At 37.4% G+C, this 22,725-nt stretch overlaps 1 protein-coding gene across 1 annotated transcript in view; it reads left to right on the forward strand.

The window, feature by feature from the left end:
* Positions 1 to 22,725, forward strand: part of LOC136883349 (probable multidrug resistance-associated protein lethal(2)03659) — a 274,390-nt gene that overhangs the window by 199,807 nt on the left and 51,858 nt on the right. Inside the window, exons 17-19 of the mRNA XM_067155603.2 lie at positions 4,704 to 4,810; positions 8,030 to 8,150; positions 20,665 to 20,835. Of these exons, the coding sequence (XP_067011704.2) occupies positions 4,704 to 4,810; positions 8,030 to 8,150; positions 20,665 to 20,835 (399 nt within the window). The remainder of the gene's footprint in view (positions 1 to 4,703; positions 4,811 to 8,029; positions 8,151 to 20,664; positions 20,836 to 22,725) is intronic.

Consider the following 22,725-nt stretch of genomic DNA (forward strand, 5'->3'; position numbering starts at 1 on the left):
GAAATCACGGTACGAAGTGGGCCATTCGCCAACGCCGTGTCCCATTTATCGTTCGCTACGTGCGCAGCACAGCGGCGCATTTCACATCATGAGCATACCTCAGTGACGTCAGTCTACCCTGCAATTGGCATAAAGTTCTGACCACTCCTTCTTGGTGTTGCATTTGCTCTGTCAGTCACTGTAGATCAACATCCAGTTGCTCAGATTTGAAGTCCCTTTTGGCCAAGCTTCTAAAAAGAAAACAAACAACTTCCAAGCAACATGTCAACTCGTCAATCCAAGACTAGTTCAGGAAAATACCAACAAGAATTACCTAGCTATTCATAATAAATTATTGCAAGAAGTATCAAATTAATACGAGACGTAGAACATTTCTCACTATTTCAACATATACATTAAGACTTTTAAGCCTTAGATACTATTGAATTTTAACAAGATTTATGACTCAAATTTTAAGTAGCACAATACAATAGCTCATTAACTATTGAGTTAGTAAAAACAAAGGAAAAGAAAAGGAAGAGAATTTTAGCCAAATCTTTTCATTGTTTTTGGGATTTACCATGTGTTGGACATCAGTGTTAATAGAATTAATGTCTATTCCACTTTTAACACTGTTATTTTAAATGTTAATCTGTTCATTGTGTCTGCAGATGTCTTTCTGTTAATGTATTCTACTACTTAATATTAAGATTATAATTAAGTACAAATTAGTTATAAGTAAAATTAATAATGTTATGTCTTAACATTGAGAAAAGTTATAAAGGCTGAGGATGCTCGGAAGTTGAGCGAAACATGTCCCTGTTAATATAGTATTGTAGTAAAATGATTTTCTAGTGACAAACAATTATGTAGTGAATAGGTGGAAAACAAAAATAAAAATCATATGCAAATTATAGCAAGTTTCAGTATGGGTATAAACATGAGAATAGTTGCATGCAATGCAACATAAGAACCTTTCGACACAACTCCACGATTAGACGACATGGTGTCTAAGAATAATCTCTAACTTAAGACGATGTTAATAAAGTAGGTCTGCTTGGGAAATATACGCAGGAAATGCTGTCAACAAAGTCCTGACAGCTTGCTGAGTCAAGGGAATACAGTATGGTTTTACAAGACCCTCCAATATCTCTCTCAACACACTTCTAATGAACGTGAGTGTGACGAGCGCTTTGGAGCGTTTAGCACGGCAGGCGGGTGATAATATTTGAGCGCTCTGGAGCATTAGGGACGTCAAAGAGTTTAGCGTTTACGATTTTTGTCCACTACCGAGATTTATGCCCCCAGTGATTATATTGCATACGATCAATCATCATCGTATCGTTTCCTCGCTATGTCCACTAGTGAGCTCTCTCATCGACATTTGAAGGCGATGTTGGCATCGATTGGTTATACCCATCAATTTTGTTCCGTAAAGAAAAATGGAAATAAAAGAGAAGAACTGTTTTCATAATAAATACGTAAATAACATGTCCGATAGCAGTTGTTAATTCATTAAAAATAAAGGCTGAAGTAAACAGTCGCTTAATGCTAAACACTGAATTAGGTAAGAATGGGATACACCTCAAGATATGGTGGAGTACATCACCGATTTCAGAGGATAGTGATATTCTCTCACGTTTAATTCAATTTTAGAAATTTACAAGTAAGCCGTAGCATGGATATCATCTGCAAAAATGCAAGTTTTGAACAAACTAATTGCCGCTTTTTACCAATTTTAATGTGTATGGAGTTTTCCCAACTTTTACAAAAAAAGTTGGATGTAACAACAATCCATTATAGCGAGTAAATTTTTCAACGTTATGAATTGTCGCTATAACGGGCTTCTACTATATTGAAAATTAGTAAAGTGGTAAAAGTTCTTTCGCACTCAATAGAATTCATCTTCCACTACTGCTGTTTTCTCAACTCCTTATTTCCTCCTCTGCCTCTAAGATTGCTCTTTTTCTTTTCCTAGTTCCTCCCCTCTGCTTGTACATTATATTTTGACCTATCTGAGTTTCTGATATCCATCTATATTTGGAGTGACAAATCGAAATATGAAATATGATGACTTTTGACACCCAATTTCTGCTTATTGTCACTGCTTATTCTCAACTTATTCACATTAATGTCACTTATTCTAACAAATTTGGTACATATCAGATTCACTGTATGGGCCACTATCATCCGTATCACAGTAATAATTTACTTTCCTTTAAAGATGCACTACTATTCAATATATTTATTATACTGTTTAGAGTAGTAAATAAATTACAACATTGTGAGCAACTAAAAAAAAGACCTTGATAGTGCTGCGAGATGGACAACAGACAATGTATGATCATAAATGGGATGAAAAGTCAGGTTATAGGTTTCCCCAAGAGGAAAAATCCTCTCTTTAATTACTATGTTGGTAATGAGGAACACTGTAAGTAATTAGGGGTTAATGTAAGGAGAGATCTTAATGGGGAAATCACATAAACAAGGTTGTAATTAAAGGTTACACATCTCTTCATGTAGTTATGAGGGTATTTACAGGGTAAAATCACACTTAAAGGATGGTTCCAGTATGGGACTCACACCAGGACTATTTGATACAAGAACTGGAAAAGATCCAAAGGAAGTTGCTTCTCGGTGGTTTCTGACAAAAGAATAATGGTGTTACTAAAATGTTGCAAACTTCGGGTTGGGAAGACTTGGGAGTAAGAAGACGAGCTGTTCAACTAAACGTGATGTTCCAGTCAATCAATCAATCAATCAATCAATCAATCAATCAATCAATCAATCAATCAATCAATCAATCAATCAATCAATCAATCAATCAATCAATCAATCAATCAATCAATCAATCAATCAATCCTGATCTGCATTTAGGGCAGTCACCCAGATGGCAGATTCCCTATCTGTTGTTTTCCTAGCCTTTTCGTAAATGATTTCAAAGAAATTGGAAATTTATTGAACATCTCTCTTGGTAAGTAATTCCAATCCCTAACTCCCCTTCCTATAAATGAATATTTGCCTCAATTTGTCCTCTTGAATTCCACCTTTATCTTCATATTGTGATCTTTCCTACTTTTAAAGACGCCACCCAAACTTATTCGTCTACTAATGTCATTCCACACCATCTCTCCGCTGACAGCTCGGAACATACCACTTATAATACCAATAACGGACCATTTATATTGGTATTATAAATTTACTCATTCAGAACAAATATTTCAGATTCCCTATAGGAATCAACATCTATATCACACACCACTTACATGTTATAATTCTCATGTTGGGTCCGTATAGAAATGTACGGAAATACAAAGTATGTTACAAGTGTTATTTTTAATATCCACCTCGGTATTGAATAGGTGGATATTAAAAATAACACTTGTAACATACTTTGTATTTTGTACACACCACTTATTCGAGCAGCTCATCTTCTTTCTCCCAAATCTTCCCAGCCCAAACTTTGCAACATTTTTGTAACACTACTCTTTAGTCATAAATCCCCCAGAATAAATCGAGCTGCTTTTCTTTGGATTTTTTCCAGGTCTTGAATCAGGTAATCCTGGTGAGGGTCCCATACACTGGAACCATACTCTAGTTGGGGTCTTACCAGAGACTTACATGCCCTTTCCTTTACATCCTTACTACAACCCCTAAACACCCTCATAACCATGTGCAGAGATCTGTACCCTTTATTTACAATCCCAACTGTCAGTCAAGAGATAGCGTGGAGTGATATTAGCAGCCTAAAAAGCAAGAGCGAAGCGTTTAAAGGTACAAAAGAGCATAGTATAAAGATAAAATTGGAATGCAAGAGGACATATTGGGGCAAATATTCATTTATAGGAAGGGGAATGTTTGATAAATTTCAAAGTTCTTTGAATTTTTTAAAGAAAGGAGTAGGTAAACAATTTATAAGGTATCTGCTACATGGGCAACAGTCCTAAATGAAGATAATTGATTGATTGATTGATTGATTGATTGATTGATTGATTGATTGATTGATTGATTGATTGATTGATTGATTGATTCCAGCTGCCATGTTTGCTTATTAAATATGGCATCGTTTTACCTTTTTTTTTTTCATTTCATGGACAGAATAATATTACAGAAGTTAACTACAGCATCAGAACTTCTCTTCGTTAACTCTCTGATGTAATAGTTCTGTAAGGTTTGTCAATAGATGGCACTTGTGGTGTGAAAAGTACATTTCTTTTTGCACCGGTAGTACAAAAATGGACATTTGGCAGTCCTAGGGTTAGGTCAATACCAAGTGAACACAAATGAGTTGAGAGATGGTAGCGGACGGTCTTGAACTGTTTTGGAATGAGACTGTGATGTGAGAAGCCATGTTAGAGAGCAGGAATTTGATGCACCAGACGACTGTGTGTTCGATCACAATCGTGAGTAAAAACTGCGTTGAGTGGAAAACTCAAGCACGAGTAAATGGTAATTCAGTAAATTTGGTTTAACAGTAAAACATGCTACCTCTCTACATAGTGATTTTAGTTTTAAAGATCCTGAAAATGCACTGCAATATTGATGGTTTTCAAGAGAACACACAGTTTATAAATAAAAATTTGTTAGAGTATTTACTGACAGTCATTTTCTTTCTTTTCCATGAAATATTCCTTTGACACTTGGATAACTTTTACCCACCACTCTTCATTTACGAGCCTGATGGTCTTGATGTTCAGGTCCTTATATTTGATTTTATGTTGCAGCCAAGAGTCCAGTGTTCACACATTTGCACGCTACTCTCCAGGGTCTCACAACAATCCGAGCTTATGGAGCCCAGGGCATCTTAAGAGATGAATTTGATAAACACCAGGTAAATATCATGTGAGTGATTTTCATTTTGGTGTTACCATGTTAACCTGCATATAAAGCAAGCTCTTCTTCCTGAATTCTCAAATCCAAATATCTTGGGGTGTCTTAAAATCTCAGATTAAGAATAATACTGTTACTCCTGGTTGAGGAAAATTTATTTATACTGCATTGTGTACAGTCATGCAGAGGAAAAGATCGCCAAGGTATTGTTGGCTGCAAACACAGATTAATATGAAATGTGTGGTAGCTAAGTGGAATACTGTAAAATGTAGTCTCAAAAATGACTTCTATTTAAGCACAATCACAAGTTGCCTTCAAGTCATTATTAGATCAGTAAAGGCAGAGAAACATCACGGGAAAGGTATGGTAACAGCATGTTTGGGTATTCTGTTAGAGCATAGTAGGTTATTATTATTATTATTATTATTATTATTATTATTATTATTATTATTATTATTATTATTATTATTATTATTATTATTAATTATTTCTCTAAATACAGTTTTCTTAACAGTAAATGTCAATGTTTAATATCTTGTTAACATTGATGCTTTCACGGCCCTTACTTGTAGACATGGTATGGGCTTTTGTACTTATGCTATGTCAAGAGAACAAGGTGGAAACTCTTTATGTTTCACAGAGAATTTTGCTCCCCACATCTTCAGAAGAAAATCTCAACTGTTCACGAGGAAAACTTCTACAATAAGGAGGGTTTGAATTTAATAGTGCTGGAAGCGGGAGCTGACGACAACATTAAGCTCATTTTATTAGTTTCTATTTTTTTCTACCACATTCGTCCCTTATTTGTCTGATGTCTTATTCTCTGATACTTTTCAAGCACGCACAGTGTGATAGAACATTTCATTTGAAAGTGTGCAAAATAAATAAATAAATACATAAATAATAATAATAATAATAATAATAATAATAATAATAATAATAATAATAATAATAATAATAATAATAATAATAATCTGCCTATATACTGTAGTTACATATTTAGTGCAACTACATTTCTATAGTTTCAGGTAGACTGTTTTCTTATAACGAGGACACACCTTAGAAGTGCAGTTATGTTATAAGTTAGTATCATGCTTTACTGTCGTGAAATCTTTATGTAGTGTTCAGTATTTCAGTATCTCCTTCCTCTCAAATATATATTTTTATTCACAAAATATACTGTTTTCTTTCTGATGATATTTCCACATTATATCATATTTCTGTGAAGAAGATAAAAACAGCTATAGGAGGGAGATAATTAGGCTTTTATTGGAGGGCAGGAATGAAGGTAGGTCTCTCTCAATCACTGTGCAGGATATGGTGTGTAGGCTAAAAAGAAGGGAGAAAAAAAAGGAGAGGAGTTGTGGAAGACAGAAGGGCTAATATTTTAAGGGAAATTGAAATGAGGACTAAGGCTTCTCCTAAGGGAGTGTGTTCAGGAGAGCTATCAGTGAGGAGTAGCCATGAGTCACTACTGATAAAACAGCATAGGGAATATGGGAAACAAAGAAGTGTTACAAAGGAGGTGTGAGGCAAGAGGAAAGGGAAACATAGAGTAGAGGATAGGAAGAAGGATATAAAACAGGGTCATGTGAGGGACAGAAGGGAGGAGAAAGTACCAGGAGAGGACGGGATCTAGTGATGTGGGTGAGGTTGAGACTCTGGTCATGAGCAACTCTATTGTCAGGCATGTGGGGAAAGTGGAGTGTTATCCTGGAATTAGGTTAAGGCAGATGTTGAAAGCAGAAGGTGGTAGTTTTCCATGTTGGTGTCTACAACATGAGGCAAGCAAGAATAGGCACTAACATAGTTGGGATGTATGGGATCTGACAGTGTAGGAGGAGTTTAAGGGAGTGGAGATACTGACCGGAGGATGATCAGGGATTTAAATGGGATTATGGACCCCTCCCTTACTGTATTATTCTGAGATCCAGACTGTTTTGCTATACAAATGTAGGGCGCCAAATGCTCTATCATTCGATATATTCGCATGTCTCTTGGTTTTGAAGTTATTAATTACAAACCAGATTGTATACCTCAAAATTGACACTTTTTTAAAAGCCCTGCCTGTGTTTGTAACTGAGCATCATATTTTCTGTCATGTCTCCATGTCCAGCTAGTTGGATCAGATCTTTAGTTAAGAGCTATAAGCCCAAATGTGACCACATGATTTTGTTATACTAAGGTTTGAATTTTCGAAATAAAAAATGTGTTGCTCTGTTGTCCGTCAAGTCGTACTACATGGAAGTGAATGCTGGCCAGTAACCCAGCGTTATGTACAATGAAAATGACAATGCTCCGTTGGTCAACTGGACTATTGAAACTCGACAGGGTCGAGAACGAGGACATGGCATGGCACCAATATCTGCAAACGTCCTAGAGATCCACCTCAGATGGTTTGGCAACATAAAAGGGCGAGTTCTCCCAGTGATGACAAGGATATTCACAGACATGGTAGCGGTAGGGCACAATCGAAGATGAGGTGGAAGAATACAGTGGACGCTGACGTGCAATTCTAGTCTCACTGAGGATCATGCCTTGGACCAACCATTGTTACGCCAAGGATGGACTAGACATGCGGATCCTGCTGCAATGCAGGAATAACACAAGGAAGAAGAAAAACAAGGTTCGAATCCTCCTCTATTCCCCTTATCCAGCTGATTCTGGTTCGGGGCACTTATGGCACTTCTCCACCTTCCGCCAGTTTGTCCCAGTCCAGTTATCTTCTTCTTCTTGGACTCCACCTTGTTCTAGGTCTCCCTCCAACTTCATCTCCATCATCTGTTTTGGTGTTCTTTCCTCCTCCATTCTCTTTACATGTCCTTCTTTATTTGTATCCTGAGTTTATAGATGGTGTCAGGTCAAACCAGCTTACATTTCAGCTTCATGTAATAAAACTGAGAAAAGAATGCGGCTCTTTGCTCGACCACATGTCAGACCCAGCTATTTTGACATGTCGTCCAATGGAATTGTTACAACAGGTGTGAAATCCTGAAGAAAGTAGCAGCACAAGTGAAGACAGTGGTGTTGGTGATGTTAGTGATGGTAGCACTTAGCAAGTGTCTTCAAAATAAGGGGGTCATTGTAGATTCAGTGCCGACTTGTATTCAGTTAAATATGGTATTTTACTTTTTATTTCAAGACAGGTTTATAGTCTGCTTGGTGATAAACGAGGCCCTATCTCTGTTGTGGTTCATCAAGTGTTTTCTCCTCTTCACAGGATCTGCACACTGCTTCGACGTTTATGTCCATCTCGGCAGGATCAGCGTTTGGATTCTCTCTCGATGTTCTGACCTGGATGTTCATCACTTGTGTCACGTTCAGTTTCCTCTTTCTGGAAGGTAAGACGGAGCTGCCAGTGTTTGAGAGTCTTTGTTTAGGTTTTCATGTTTAAGGAGACCACTGTTACTGGTTATTTAAGGTAATTTTAATGGCTAGAAATTCCTTCTGCAGATATAAAAATGCTTTAACAAGTTCCTCGCAGTTCAGATCATCATGTGTCCCGAAGCATGTCGCTGCGAACTTCCCCAAAATTGCGGAATAAGTAACTATGTCCTAGTTACAAAATTCTGATAACTAATGGCAACATATTTTTCCTATTGAAGTAAAGGATCGAGGCATACTGCTAGTTTAGATTGGCCCACTAGTGACCCAAAGGAATTCTTTTTTTGCATCTTCCATTCATATCGCTTTGGATCATCCTGTGTTCGGATTGTTGTCTAGCCTATATTTTTAGGCGGGAATCACTTGCGTGGTTACGGTGAATGAACCTACAATGTTGCTGCCTTCAGATGCAGATTGTTGTTTAATACGAGGAGTACCACCCTCCTGATATCTCATGAAATCTATTTCTTTCTGCATTGCTCTCAGGTAAGCGAATATAACTTTTCAGATTTGTATTTATTGGAGTAATTATTGATATGTTTATTATCTTCCGTGGATAATATTTACAAGCAAGGTCACATCCTTTCTTTTAGGTAGGAGCCTTCACATTCTGACACACCGGTGGCACGTTAAAGAAAGAGGTTTAGGATGGCACTTGATCCCGGACGAATTGCTCATTATTTGGAACAAAGTGATGACAGTGACGTTGATTTCTTTTCAGTATCTGATGATGACCCTACGTACAGCCTCGTCTTTTGTGATAAGCATAATATGAAAATAATTAACATAGGCTTATCATATTCTCATAAAAACAGATCAATGAACGAGAAACTAAAATTTAATTCTGGGGTCATTTCTGGGTCACGAGAATGCATAACACAGAGTCCCAGTATTGATGTGCAGTTGTCCAAGGATATTGAGTTTAGTAAATATTTACAATATGTTTTTATTATTATGTACTGTAATAAGTTATTTTATCTAAGAACTCTTTCTTTCTTACAGAATACAGTTGATTGCAATTGCGAGCTTACTACGTTAGCTTTGCTGTTCCTTGATTCAATCTCACCTGATATACTACCATCCTAGGAGAATGGTTTTTGTGGTGGTTATTGTTTTAAGAGGAAATACAACTTGGCAACCATCCTCTATATAACACTATTCAGAGAGAAGAAATGAAAGGGATCCGATACTTCAAAAAATGAAGGTATCGGCCAAAGGAAGACAAGAGCCACGAAGGGCGTGAAAATGAAAGACTCCCTAGGCCTCTAGTGCTCTAATACCGTTGAGGTCGGAAAAGAACAAGAGTTGACCAAGGGAGGTCGGATAGGATAGATGAAAGTGAGGAGCCTGGCACAAGTAAGTGGAAGCAATGCCAGGACTCAGTTAAGGGCCCCATCATCGTCAACCCATGCTCCAAAGTTCAGAGGACCTGGGTCCCCTTTTAGTCGCCTCTTACGAAAGGCGGCGGATACCGTGGGTGTTATTCTACCACCCCCACCCACAAGGGGATCCTGGGAGAATACACGTGCTCAAAATGATTCACCTGTTCCAGTTTTGTATTCTCAACATGACATTCAATCAGTTTTCCTCCCTGCCGATATTACTTTAGTTGTGGATGTGCCGATTTCCGTATCTTACTCGCTGCCTTTTTCAAGTTCCAAGATATTAGAGTGCAGACTTTCAGCAGAGTCATCCAGCAAGACCCAGCCATCAACGTATGTCAAACTGCTTATCACTAGACATCAGATCTGTAGGTCCCAAAAAGATACGTTTTAGGCGCCTATATAGGCGGAAAAAAATGTATAAAATAGGTTCTTATTGGTTTAAAATAGGCACAATGAAATTCACAAAATACACCTGAAGTGCTGTGCAAGTAGAAATAATAATAAATATAAAATAGAGCATGCAATACATTATAATGTAGCATTTGTGTACAGTAGTTTAAATCTGATTGAGATCAAGTCACTAGAAGTGGCAAATGCCTTACAACACAGCAACAGATTTACTTACGCATCATTGTCATTCTCACTGCATTTCTGCCATCATTTTGTGCACAGTAAATCATTAACAACATTTACAAATGTTGTGGTGCAAGTTTATATCTGGACAGGATTAGTTTGTAAACATTGACAATGATTTAGTGAGACTGAATTTTGATGACTAATTGTTTTGTAGTGTTTCTTAAGAATGTGGAATTAGCACAGATATATGCCAATTTCGTTAGTTTCTTCTCCTGCAGTACACTGTGGGCCACCTTAATTCACTGTAAGTCTTCTGAGAAACTGTTGACAACATTTTGTGTACAGTGAACAGCCTGTAACCATCTTGTTAATATAGGTGCTGGATTGATTTTGACACTGTTCTTTAAAACAGCAACTCTAGTACTTGATTTTGAAAATGCTTCCTTTACTGAAAAAATTAAATCATTCACTTTTGGGAACGGATTCCTCATTTCTTCTGTTATTCGGTATAGTGCATGTGCAAGACAAGTAATGGGGATAACAGTAAAACCCACAAATTCCTGATTCCAAGCTTGTCTCACAACCCTCACGCCAGCTTGGCTTGCATCTCTATCTTGGATGCCTTCTGTAAAAATTTAATTATATAATAAGTAAGTTATTAATATTACTGTTTATTTTATGAAATTTATAAAATTTAAAGCAAGAAAAGTTCATATAAGCTAAGAAAGACAAAAATAGGTCATAACATCGAAATAGGCACTATTTCATTTACTGCGAGGGTAGGCACATAATATGCATAATTGTCACAGGCTTGATAGGGTCTTAAGGAAAACAATAGGTAAAAACCTAAAGATCCAATTTCTATTTATCACATTTCCAATCAGCTGAATTGCTCTCTGCCCATTTTATACCTTTCAGTTAATGAAACAAAGAAAGTGAAAGATTACAGCCTTGTCCAATCTCTGTAACTACTGTGAACCAAGAACATACCATCAACCATTATACTGGATGTCTCACCTAAGTTTCATCAGGCACCTTGTCCGGCTCCATGGCTAAATGGTTAGCGCACTAGCCTTTGGTCACAGGGGTCCCGGTTTCGATTCCCGGCAGGGTTGGGAATTTTAACCATGATTGGTTAATTCCCCTGCTGTCTTCATCATCATTTCATCCTCATCATGATGTGCAGGTCGCCTAAGGGCGTGAAATCGAAAAAGACCTGCACCAGGCATCTGCAGAGGCCACACGCCATAATGCACCTTTATTCTGGTGTTTTGGAAGATATTTTCAATTTCAGTTTTGCAATGTATAGGTAGAGTCAGCCCAGGAATAAAATGCTAATTTTGTACGTCATGCGACTGTTGGCAGAAAACGTTCTTTTGTTCCTTGTTTAATAGTGTGTTTCTCACAGGTTTGTGTGTTCGACAGACTGCCTTGTTGTGCGCCGTGCTGTCATACAGCAGCCTCACTCTGCCGCTACTGGAAATATTAACTACAGTATCCACGATATTGGGTGGCAAGCGTACCGCGGACAACCGGAAGAAAGACTACAGATAAGGTGTAAACACACAAAAAAAAGTATTTCAGCATAAAAAATGTTTTATTATATGTAAAACTTTTAAAATATGTACAGTGGAGCAGAAACCTTTGCTCTACGTGTAAATCACTAAAATAAAGAATAGACTAAGGTGATGAAAATAGGAAAGAAGGAAATTGCTGTTGATATAACACTAGAGGGAAAGAAATTGGAACAAGTAAAGTCATTCAGATATTTGGGAAGTTTGTTAACATGTAATGGAAGCTGTACAGAAGAAATACGAAGCAGAATATCTACGGGAAAAGAAGCTTTCGGAAAGGTGAGAGTGCTTTTGACATCTAAGGCAATCCTTATTGATTTAAGAAAGAGGTTCACCAAGTGTTTTGTGTGGAGTGTGGTGTCATATGGAGCTGAAACATGGACAGTAAGAAAGAAAGAAAGAATTTGGAAAGTTTTAAAATATGGTTGTGGAGAAGAATAGAAAAAATGAAGTGGACAGATGAAGTGAGAAATGATGAAGTGCTAACAAAAGTAGGAGAGAAGAGACACCTGATGAAAACGATAAGGAAGAGGAAAATGTCCTGGTTCGGTCTCGTACTACGTGGAAATTGTCTTCAACAGAGGGTGACGGAGGGAAGAATAGATGGAAGAAAAGAATTTATTATTTATAAATTTCATTTTCCGTATTGACAGATTCAAAGTATAGATAAGAAATGTGTTTTTCCACCATTCAATACACAATTTATTTTAATAGATCAAGCTAGTACTGGTTTCGGCTCTTTAACGGCCATCATCAGCTAGTACATGTTTTGTTTTAGCCATTAGACAATTCACAAGTTGTTATTGTATTAGGCATCCGGATGTCTAATGGGGGATGGAAATGTATACAATAGCATATATTTAAAATATCAGTAGTCAGGGTAAAAAGTTACAAATAGAACATGAGTATGTAAAACATATTAAAAACACACAGGCCACAATATATAACATTTAAAAAGTTTCAACACATTAAAATGGTACGTATAGGTAGACACTTGTTAAAATTTTCAATTCATGCTATATAGATTCCATTCTTCTGTCCTCTGTGCAGTTCCTTTGCTTCTAAGTTATGTTGAGTTTAGTTGCGTAAGGTAATCTTCGAGAACATTCTGAAACTGGTGTACGTCTTATTGATATGGGCCTTTGTCATGAAGAAATTTTGTTATGTTATATATCCCAACTTGTGATATACTATGGCAAGTTTCAATATAGCAAACAGCAGGTCTCGAGCTTGTATTTAGAAGTATTCGGTGGCAACACCTCTCTCGTCTATGTTTGTTCTTGTAGTCTGTAAAGATAAGGTGATATAAGTATGCCGGTAGTGTGTGTATGAAGGAATGCCTAGTGTGTGTATGGAAAGAGTACTTACTATAGTTGTTGTGGAAGTCTTGTGTCGATGTGTTTAAAGGCTTGTTGTGTTCTACTGCGAGTGCGTCTGGGGCTCATGTTCTATTTGTAACTTTTTACCCTGACTACTGATATTTTAATTATATGCTATTGTATACATTTCCATCCCCCATTAGACATCCGGATGCCTAATACAATAACAACTTGTGAATTGTCTAATGGCTAAAACAAAACATGTACTAGCTGATGATGGCAGTTAAAGAGCCGAAACCGGTACTAGCTTAATCTATTAAAATAAATTGTGTATTGAATGGTGGAAAAACACATTTCTTATCTATACTTTGAATCTGTCAATACGGAAAATGAAATTTATAAATAATAATACGGAAGCCAACCAGGCAAAACGTAAGGCATTTAAATATCAGAACTTGAAAATTAAACTAATGAACACAACCAAAAGCATTGCCTTTTTGAAGGAATGCCTTTCAAACAACTTAACACCGAAATTTCTCCAGAAATACAATAATAAACACAGACGAACTGCTCAGACACGCAAAACACAAAACAGGACTAATGAAATTTGGTTAAAAGAAGAAATAAAATTCCTATATCGTAAGAAACAACACCTTAATAATGAACTTTACTCAACACACCTGAAAGCATCCCATGAACTCCCACACAGCTATTGGAATTACTTTCAACGAATTTCCAGAGAAAAAATAGAAGACTTAGCCATAAAGAAACAAAACACACTAAACAAAAAACTGGAAATACTGAAACAACAACAAAGTAAACTAAAGCCACTAACCATAATCCAAAACAAAGATCCCTCTCTTCCTAACAAGGATTCCCAACATAAATTCCATCCGCCTATAAAAAATCTTACGCAAACCGTATTTGACGACGTAGAAACGGATATATTGAACAGGGGACCCAAACACAACTGGGGTAATGCATCATCCTACCAGAATATTATAACTACCATTACCGAAACAGAACTTGCTTTACAAAAGATCCCATTTGACATACGAGACGAAGTAAGACACGAAATCAGTAGAAAGATCCCGCAATACATCAATAGCATCCACAATAATAACCCAAACATGAATACCACCAATAGATCGAACTTAAACAAACTTAAAAATAAAATAAAACAGAACAATCTACTAGTAACGAAGGCCGACAAAGGCAACATTACAGTCATTATGGATAAAAATGAATACATAACAAAGACTAAAAAATGTTTCCAAGACAATACTTTTTCTATTAAACGCCGAGATCCAACCAACAACATACAAAGGAATTTAAAAATTTTACTTAAAAACACACACTTTCTTCTCACCGAAACTGAATCTGCTAAACTCATAACAATGAACCCCCAATTACCGACTGCGAAAGCCTACCCAAAAATACATAAAGAAGACGTACCCATGAGACCAATTATAAACTATAGAGCCAGTCCAACCTACAAATTATCGCAATTCATCCAAAATTTTTTAAAAAAGCACTATACATTTTTAGCAAACAAAACAATACTAAACTCAATAGATTTCTGCAACAGAACCAAAGAGCTAAAGATCGAATAACACCATACCCTTGCTTCATTTGACATAATAAATATGTACCCTAACCTTCCTGTTAAACAAACAATCAAAATAATAGAATCTAACCTAAAAAACAATAGCAACTTGACCACCTTAGAAATAAACGAATTCATAAACTTACTTGAATTTGCCATAAACAACAACTATTTCAGATTTCACGATACCATTTATCAACAACAAGGCCTACCTATGGGGTCTCCTGCCTCCGGAATATTAGCAGAAATATATATAGATAACTTAGAACACACGTCAATCAAAGAAATAGATAATATACATTTTTGGTGCAGATTTGTTGACGATGTCTTCGTAGTTTTAGATAATAGATCCACTGATGCACAAACTATACTAGACAAGCTTAACACTCTAGATCCCCAAATTAAATTCACCAAAGAAACCGAAAATAGACTTAACAATAACCAGACATGACAACCACTTATCTTACAAGATCTACAGGAAACCCACACACACCGCAAATACCATAAAAAATTACTCCATTCATCCCAATACACAAAAAAGACCAGCCTATTATAGTATGATTTATAGAGCCTTTAACATCCCAGTGACAACAGAAGACCAAAATAATGAATTGAAGTTAATCCACGACATAGCTAAACACAACGGATACAGCAAAGAAATGGTCAACAAAATCATTCACAAAATAAAATCACAACCTAAAACCAAATTAGCAAAAACAGCCAAACCCAAAAAAGACTATGCCCTATTTACCTTTAACAACACCCACATATATACTATAACTAATATTTTCAAGAAGCACAACATAAAAACAGTGTTCAAAACCACACACAATAGTACCAACATTATACATAACACTAAAACAGTCAATAACAACAATAAATACAACCAATCAGGTGTCTACCGTATCAAATGTAACAACTGTGACATAAGTTACATAGGACGTACAGGCAGAAACTTCACCATCCGCTACAATGAACATATAAATGCAGTAAAACATAACCATTTCTCATCAATAGACCAACATGTAGAAGAATCCAAGCATAGTTTCACAAACATCAATAACGACATGACGATACTAAATATAAACTCCAAGGGCCCCCTGCTCAACATAACCGAAGATTTCTACATTTCTTTAGACCAATACGCCAACCCCAATCATAACATTAATGATATTAATGAAAAAACCAGCATCATTTTTGACAAAGCCATTCTGACATTAAAGAATGATTACCTCAAAATAGTAAACACACGCTCTAACAAACCAACGAATCACAAGCCTGACCCCGCCCCTACTTCTCCAACGGCCACTCCTTCTTCCCCTCCACCTACATTCCCCTCCACAGCTAATATGAGCCCCAGACGCACTCGCAGTAGAACACAACAAGCCTTTAAACACATCGGCACAAGACTTCCACAACAACTATAGTAAGTACTCTTTCCATACACACACTAGGCATTCCTTCATACACACACTACCGGCATACTTATGTCACCTTATCTTTACAGACTACAAGAACAAACATAGATGAGAGAGGTGTTGCCACCGAATACTTCTAAATACAAGCTCGAGACCTGCTGTTTGCTATATTGAAACTTGCCATAGTATATCACAAGTTGGGATATATAACATAACAAAATTTCTTCATGACAAAGGCCCATATCAATAAGACGTACACCAGTTTCAGAATGTTCTCGAAGATTACCTTACGCAACTAAACTCAACATAACTTAGAAGCAAAGGAACTGCACAGAGGACAGAAGAATGGAATCTATATAGCATGAATTGAAAATTTTAACAAGTGTCTACCTATACGTACCATTTTAATGTGTTGAAACTTTTTAAATGTTATATATTGTGGATGCCTTTGCTGGCGGGACCTAGTGTTTACAGTGCACTATGTCTTCTGGTATGGGCTAGAGCAATATTGTTACTTTCATTGATCTGTCTCAGCTTTAACCTTAGCTTTGACAAAATGAAAGTGACTGAGGTATGAGTGATGCTAGTAATGCCATTCCTTCTGCAGCCAGTCCCTGCTATGAATGGTGTGAAAATATTGCTCATAGGGTCGGTTGGTGCATGCATTTCAGTGGGCTTGGCAGACTGATATGTAATAGCAACTTCTGGCTCGGTGAGGAATGCAACGGGAAACTACCTCGCCCCTCATTTCCCTAGTACGCCTCTTCAGTGATGCCTAGGCCATCTATGACAGCTGATGGCGGAGCTGTTGAGGATCCAACCAGCCTTCGGGCTGAGGACTAAACATACATACATATATTGTGGCCTGTGTGTTTTTAATATGTTTTACATACTCATGTTCTATTTGTAACTTTTTACCCTGACTACTGATATTTTAATTATATGCTATTGTATACATTTCCATCCCCCATTAGACATCCGGATGCCTAATACAATAACAACTTGTGAATTGTCTAATGGCTAAAACAAAACATGTACTAGCTGATGATGGCCGTTAAAGAGCCGAAACCGGTACTAGCTTAATCTATTAAAATAAATTGTGTATTGAATGGTGGAAGAAAAGGAAGCAGAAAAAGGTTTGGAATGTTAACTGTTACCTCTACTACAGTGGTAACACCCAACAAGGCACAAACAGAGTTAAAAGGGAAAGGTACGAGCAAACTACACAATATAAGTAATCACTACACACTCAGAAGAGTAGCTGGCATTACGCGGATCTTCAACAAAACATGTACGTAAATATCAGTAGGGCCAACTAGTGAACAACAAACCGGGTAGATGAAAAGGGCTGGGAACCTACCAAAGGCATGGACATGGCTTAGATAGCGGATTCCGAAATAAATGGCGGTGATCCTTACATTTGAAGAATGTTATTTACCAAATAATTTTACAAATACATTTCACATACAATTCCAAGTTACGAGCTATAAGTTCAGTGATATACATCGCTTATTTCGTAGCAGTGTAAATTCAAATTTCAAATCAACTATACATCTATTTACCAATGCAGTTGTACAATGTAATATTCAGTGATGTGAAAAAGGTTATCCAAAACTTAGCGTATCTAAAGTGATACAGAACTACCAGAGGCAAACCCCAAGGGAAATAATATTAAACTACATTCTACATATTTTAGTGAAACAAGAAATGGGAATGCCTCGGAAACGAACAGGTAAGTCTAGCTGAAAAAGCTAAGCCGTCATAAGTAACTAATTTGGTGAATCTAGGCGAGGTTAGGGCAGACTCCTGTATGAAAAGCAAATCGGAATATTACCGAAATTTTAGGAGGAACAGAATTCAAGAGTGCTTACCCGAGGAGAGTGCCATCCCGGAAACCGGGGGACGTCAACCAGATAGGCTGCTCGCAGACAGATAGACCAAGACCGACAGATTTCAGGATATAGAATTCATTCGAACACTGCCTCGCTCACTGTATATAGGAAATTCCGGCCTTGGAGGCAGCCAATCAGCGTCCACGAGTTCCCTATCGCCACCTAGACTCACCAATCACAACCTTACTTTCGATCGCGAACTTTGACTAACATTCTAGAATATGCCTGATCGCGAATGTCGTATTTCCAGAACAGTCAGAAATATTTTCTAGAATACATTACAAACAAAGTAACACACCCTGTACAAAAGTTATGTCACATTCTGGATCTTTCCAGGAACTATAGAACAGAATTCTACTATTTACAAATGCACGTCACCAATCTTACACAGTACAGGTTAGGTCATAATAAATAAAACATTATATAGTACTTCGCCAATAAAAAAAATATATATATATATTCAACTCACACTACATAGTTCACTTGTAACATTAACAGATGTCAAGCAAGGGAGAAGCTATAAACAACTGAAGCAAGATGCTCGGAACAGAGAACGATGGATGATGTCCAGTTGATACCTGTCTCAAGACAGATTCACAGAAGAAGAAGAAGAAGAAGAAGAAGAAGAAGAAGAAGAAGAAGAAGAAGAAGAAGAAGAAGAAGAAGAAGAAGAAGAAGCAAAAAAAAACCCATTACTGTACTGTTAACAAACAGTGTTCAGTTACACTTTTTCAAAAAAAATCAGTCACTAGTTTTTGCCTCTTGCTTTGGAACCCACCTTTTCTTTATTCTAGACTGTACTTTCCTTAACATGAGCTTTTCTGCCAGACGTGTGTCGTCGTCTTGTTCGTCTAAATACTGAAGCAATCCGACGACGTGCTGCAAAGCAGTTTCGTGTATCATCCGTGCAGGCATTCCCTCCCATTGCTTTGTTTGTAATGTCTACGTCAGTCAGTCCTTCTCTTCTCTCCTACTTTTGTTAGCACTTCATCATTTCTCACTTGCGTCGCATTCCAGTCACTCTTCAGTGTTTTCTTCGTTGACTTTCTCACCTCCTGGAACGGATGTCACTAGGTCAAGTGTAGCGGTTGGCAGGACCCCATTCTCTTCTTCACAAATGTTTGTGGTTGACATTTGTTTCAGTACTCGGAAAGAGTTTTCTCTATGATTAAACAGGGATTGAGTGTTTGATGTAATCCCACGCAGACACAATATCGTAAATGCTATCCATAATTATATAATTGTTGGCTTGGATTAAATTTGTTTATTTGAGGTTCATAAATTTAAAAGATAATTGTGTCACTTGCAGATAATCGGGGCTTTACTGTATTCCTCTTGCTGTGCTGTCATTGTCAATAAATATTCTTGAAAGGAATATCACTGTAGACTGTTTTGAGACTGCTCTATCGACTGGGGTCATCAGAATTACACTTCAACATTAATTTGTAGTCAGAACTTAAACATTTTCCGTTGACATCATGTGCAGTCTTTGTTTGGGATGACTCTACTAGTGATAAGCAGAATCAAATACTTTTCAGAATCAATTACTATGCATCCGAGAACATTTAAGAATCAAAATTAACTTTTGAAACCAAGTTCTCGAAACTTACATAACTCGAGGAATTGAAATGTAAGCAAACTCTGGACATCAAGAACAATTAGTGTCCAGGAAGCGCTTTAATAAAGGCCTAGCCTTGTATGGTATATATATTATTTGACAAACATATAAGAAATGTTAAATTGCAGCTATTTTATATAGATTTGATATTTCACCATTGCTTGTTGCCAAAATGTGTATTAACATTCATATATTATTATGTATATATTATATATCAATTGTGTTTAACATTTTATTTCACCAAAAGAGTGGCCGCATGGGTTGGGGCATGAAGCTGAAAGTTTGCATTCGGGAGAGAGTGGGTTTGAATCCTGTTGTAGGCATATTCACATTCACACATTCCATATTCACACCAGGAAAATGCCGGGGTTGTAGCTTAATGAAGGCCACAACCACTTCCTTCCTGCTCCTTGCCGTTTCTTATCCCATCGTCGCCGTAAGACTTATGCACGTCGGTGCAAGGTAAAGTAAATTCTGCAAAAATAAAATAAAAACATTTCTCCTTATAGGAAGTAAAAAGAAAGCAAACAATTTATTGTGAGTGATTTGCTATAACTATCATTACAACTTGATATTGGCGTATAAGCTCAATCAGAAGGATTCTATTCGAGAACCTCTTGTTCTTCCATCTGAGAGAGACATTCGTATACATCTTAGGTAAATACTCGTACGGTGTGCATTACTCTCTTTACCTCCATCATGAATACAGAAGTAGTTCTGAGTTACGTCCAGAGATGGTGCTACTATCCTCTCTGTTCTCAGATACTGTTTGAAGAGAGCTTTGGGATCATCATTAGTGAATACCTCGAGCAAAAATATTTGAATACTTTTATCAGAACTGGAGACAACTCGAGAACTTGTAAGAATTGAATTCTCGGACATTTCGGTCTCCAATACTCCCATCACTAGACTCTACCTACACATTACAAAAACGAAATTGAAAATATCTTCTGAAACACCAGTCGAAACGTGCTTTACGACTGTTTGGTGAGACAACCAGTATAGGTTTGTGTTGTAATTATTTCAGCTTGAGAAGGTTACTGGAAGGTCATCTGCCAGCTAATGCTTTTTTTATCTTGTCAGATTCCCTCGGAGGTTTTGTCGGGTTGATCATCACTCAAATCATGGCCCTCACTATGTTCATGCAGTGGGGTATGAGGCAATCTGCAGAGATAGCCAATCAGATGACAGCTGTGGAGAGAATCCTCGAATACGCCCGCCTAGAAGAAGAACCTAATTTAGAATCGCCACCTGGTAAGTAAGACTGATTTCCCCTACTAACCACCCAAACGACTACTGTCTTAGCGTGTAACATTGTCTCTGTATTGTCTAAATAACATCCTCTCAATTCATACCTAGAGTCTATGTTGTACACTCAGACGTCATAACAGCGGCCCAGGTGAATTGCTGAGACATGTGATAAGGATGTTGCCCAAGCTCCTGCTGAGATACTGGAAGCAGGCTAACAATAGGCAGGCACCTGGAGAGATCCAGAAGTTGTGATACTTTGTCGAGATATAATTTGGCCTTTAAGCTTTTTCAGTCTGTTGACCATGAAATTATGAAAACACTATAGCATGCCGGTACCAAAACATTTTCTTCTTCTTGGTCCGAATGGGCCTACTTGTTCAACTGTTGGGCTTTGATCTTTGCCTGGTATTGGCACATTTTCTGTTGGTGAAACTCCTTTCTTTCATCTGTCCAGGGTGTACATTTCTTCTGGGGTTTTTCCTGAAATCCATGGACTACCTTCAGTTCTTTAATGTCCTTCTTAGTTTCTACCAGCCAAGTGGTACGGATCTTCTTGTTCTGCTAGAAGATGAACAGGCGATTGGTCAGTCTTTTGGAAGGCAGCCCTACTACAGGGAGAATAATTTAAGGGTTCCGACTTCTTCTCGCATGCCGTAGGAAGTCCCAAGCGAGTGCCATATGGCTTCTGTCAACACAGCGAGATAAGAAGTGTTCGCTGCAATACGCAGCTGTTTAGCACTCTGTCCCTCAGTTAGTTAGAAAATATTGGACTTTTAAGGTGTGTTGTGAGGTTATTATCACATTGGTTAAATACAATATAGAGCAAAGAATATTTTTGGTCGAGTGTTATTTGCACAAGAAGAAGACAATTCCGTAGACAATTTTCCGATGCGACAGTACCATCAAAGCGTTACGTGCATCAGCTCGTTTACAAGTGACGTAGTACTGGTTCCATAGGCAATAAGAAAAAGAAGCGAAGAAGAACAGCTCTCACACAAGAGAGGTTAGAAGATACATGGGCAAGACTCCAGGTCAGTCCACATAAGTCGCTTCGGAGATTAGCTCAGGAAAGTGGTATTTCACCTTCTTCAGCACGTAATGCAACAAAATTGTTACGTTTACGATCTTATCGGACTCATTTAGTCCATAACATACTGCCTACAGATTTCAATGCAAGAATACGATTTTGGAATTGGCTAATAAATAGTGTCCACGACGGTGTTGTGGATCTGAACTTTCTTTTTATGAGCGACGAAGCCTGTTTTCATTTGAGTGGATATGTCAATTCACAGAACAATAGAATCTGGGATACAGACAACCCGCACATTTTACAGCCGAGACCCCTGCACGATGTGAAGGTGGGTGTGTGGTGTGCTATAAGTACCTGACGAATTATCGGTCCGATATTTTTTCAGGACACGATTACTTCTGACCATTATATTCACAACATTCTGGAACCATTTTTTGCTGAACTGACTAAAGAAGAGAAAAGGTACGGCTGTTTCCAGCAGGATAGTGCAACGGCCCATACGGCACGTAGCTCTATGCGACGGTTACGGGAAATGTTCAATGATGATCAAATCATCAGTAAAGGCTTATGGCCCCCTCATTCGCCTGATTTAAGCACATGTGATTTTTATCTATGGGGAAATCTTAAAGGAAAAGTTTACAGGAATAATTCTCGAACTGCAGAAGAATTAAAAACTGAAATTAGGAGCATTGTGCGTTCTATCGGTATCCATGAACTACAAACTGTGTTTCGAAATCTCATTACAAGATGTGGAGCTTGCATTGCAGCTGAAGGAAATCACTTTCAGCATCGTCTGTAAATACTGGTGAGTTCAGTTTAATTTCCTAGTTGATTTATTTATTTGTTTATATATTTATTTATTA

Source organism: Anabrus simplex, chromosome 1 (assembly GCF_040414725.1).
Source record: "Anabrus simplex isolate iqAnaSimp1 chromosome 1, ASM4041472v1, whole genome shotgun sequence".
NCBI lineage: Eukaryota > Metazoa > Arthropoda > Insecta > Orthoptera > Tettigoniidae > Anabrus > Anabrus simplex.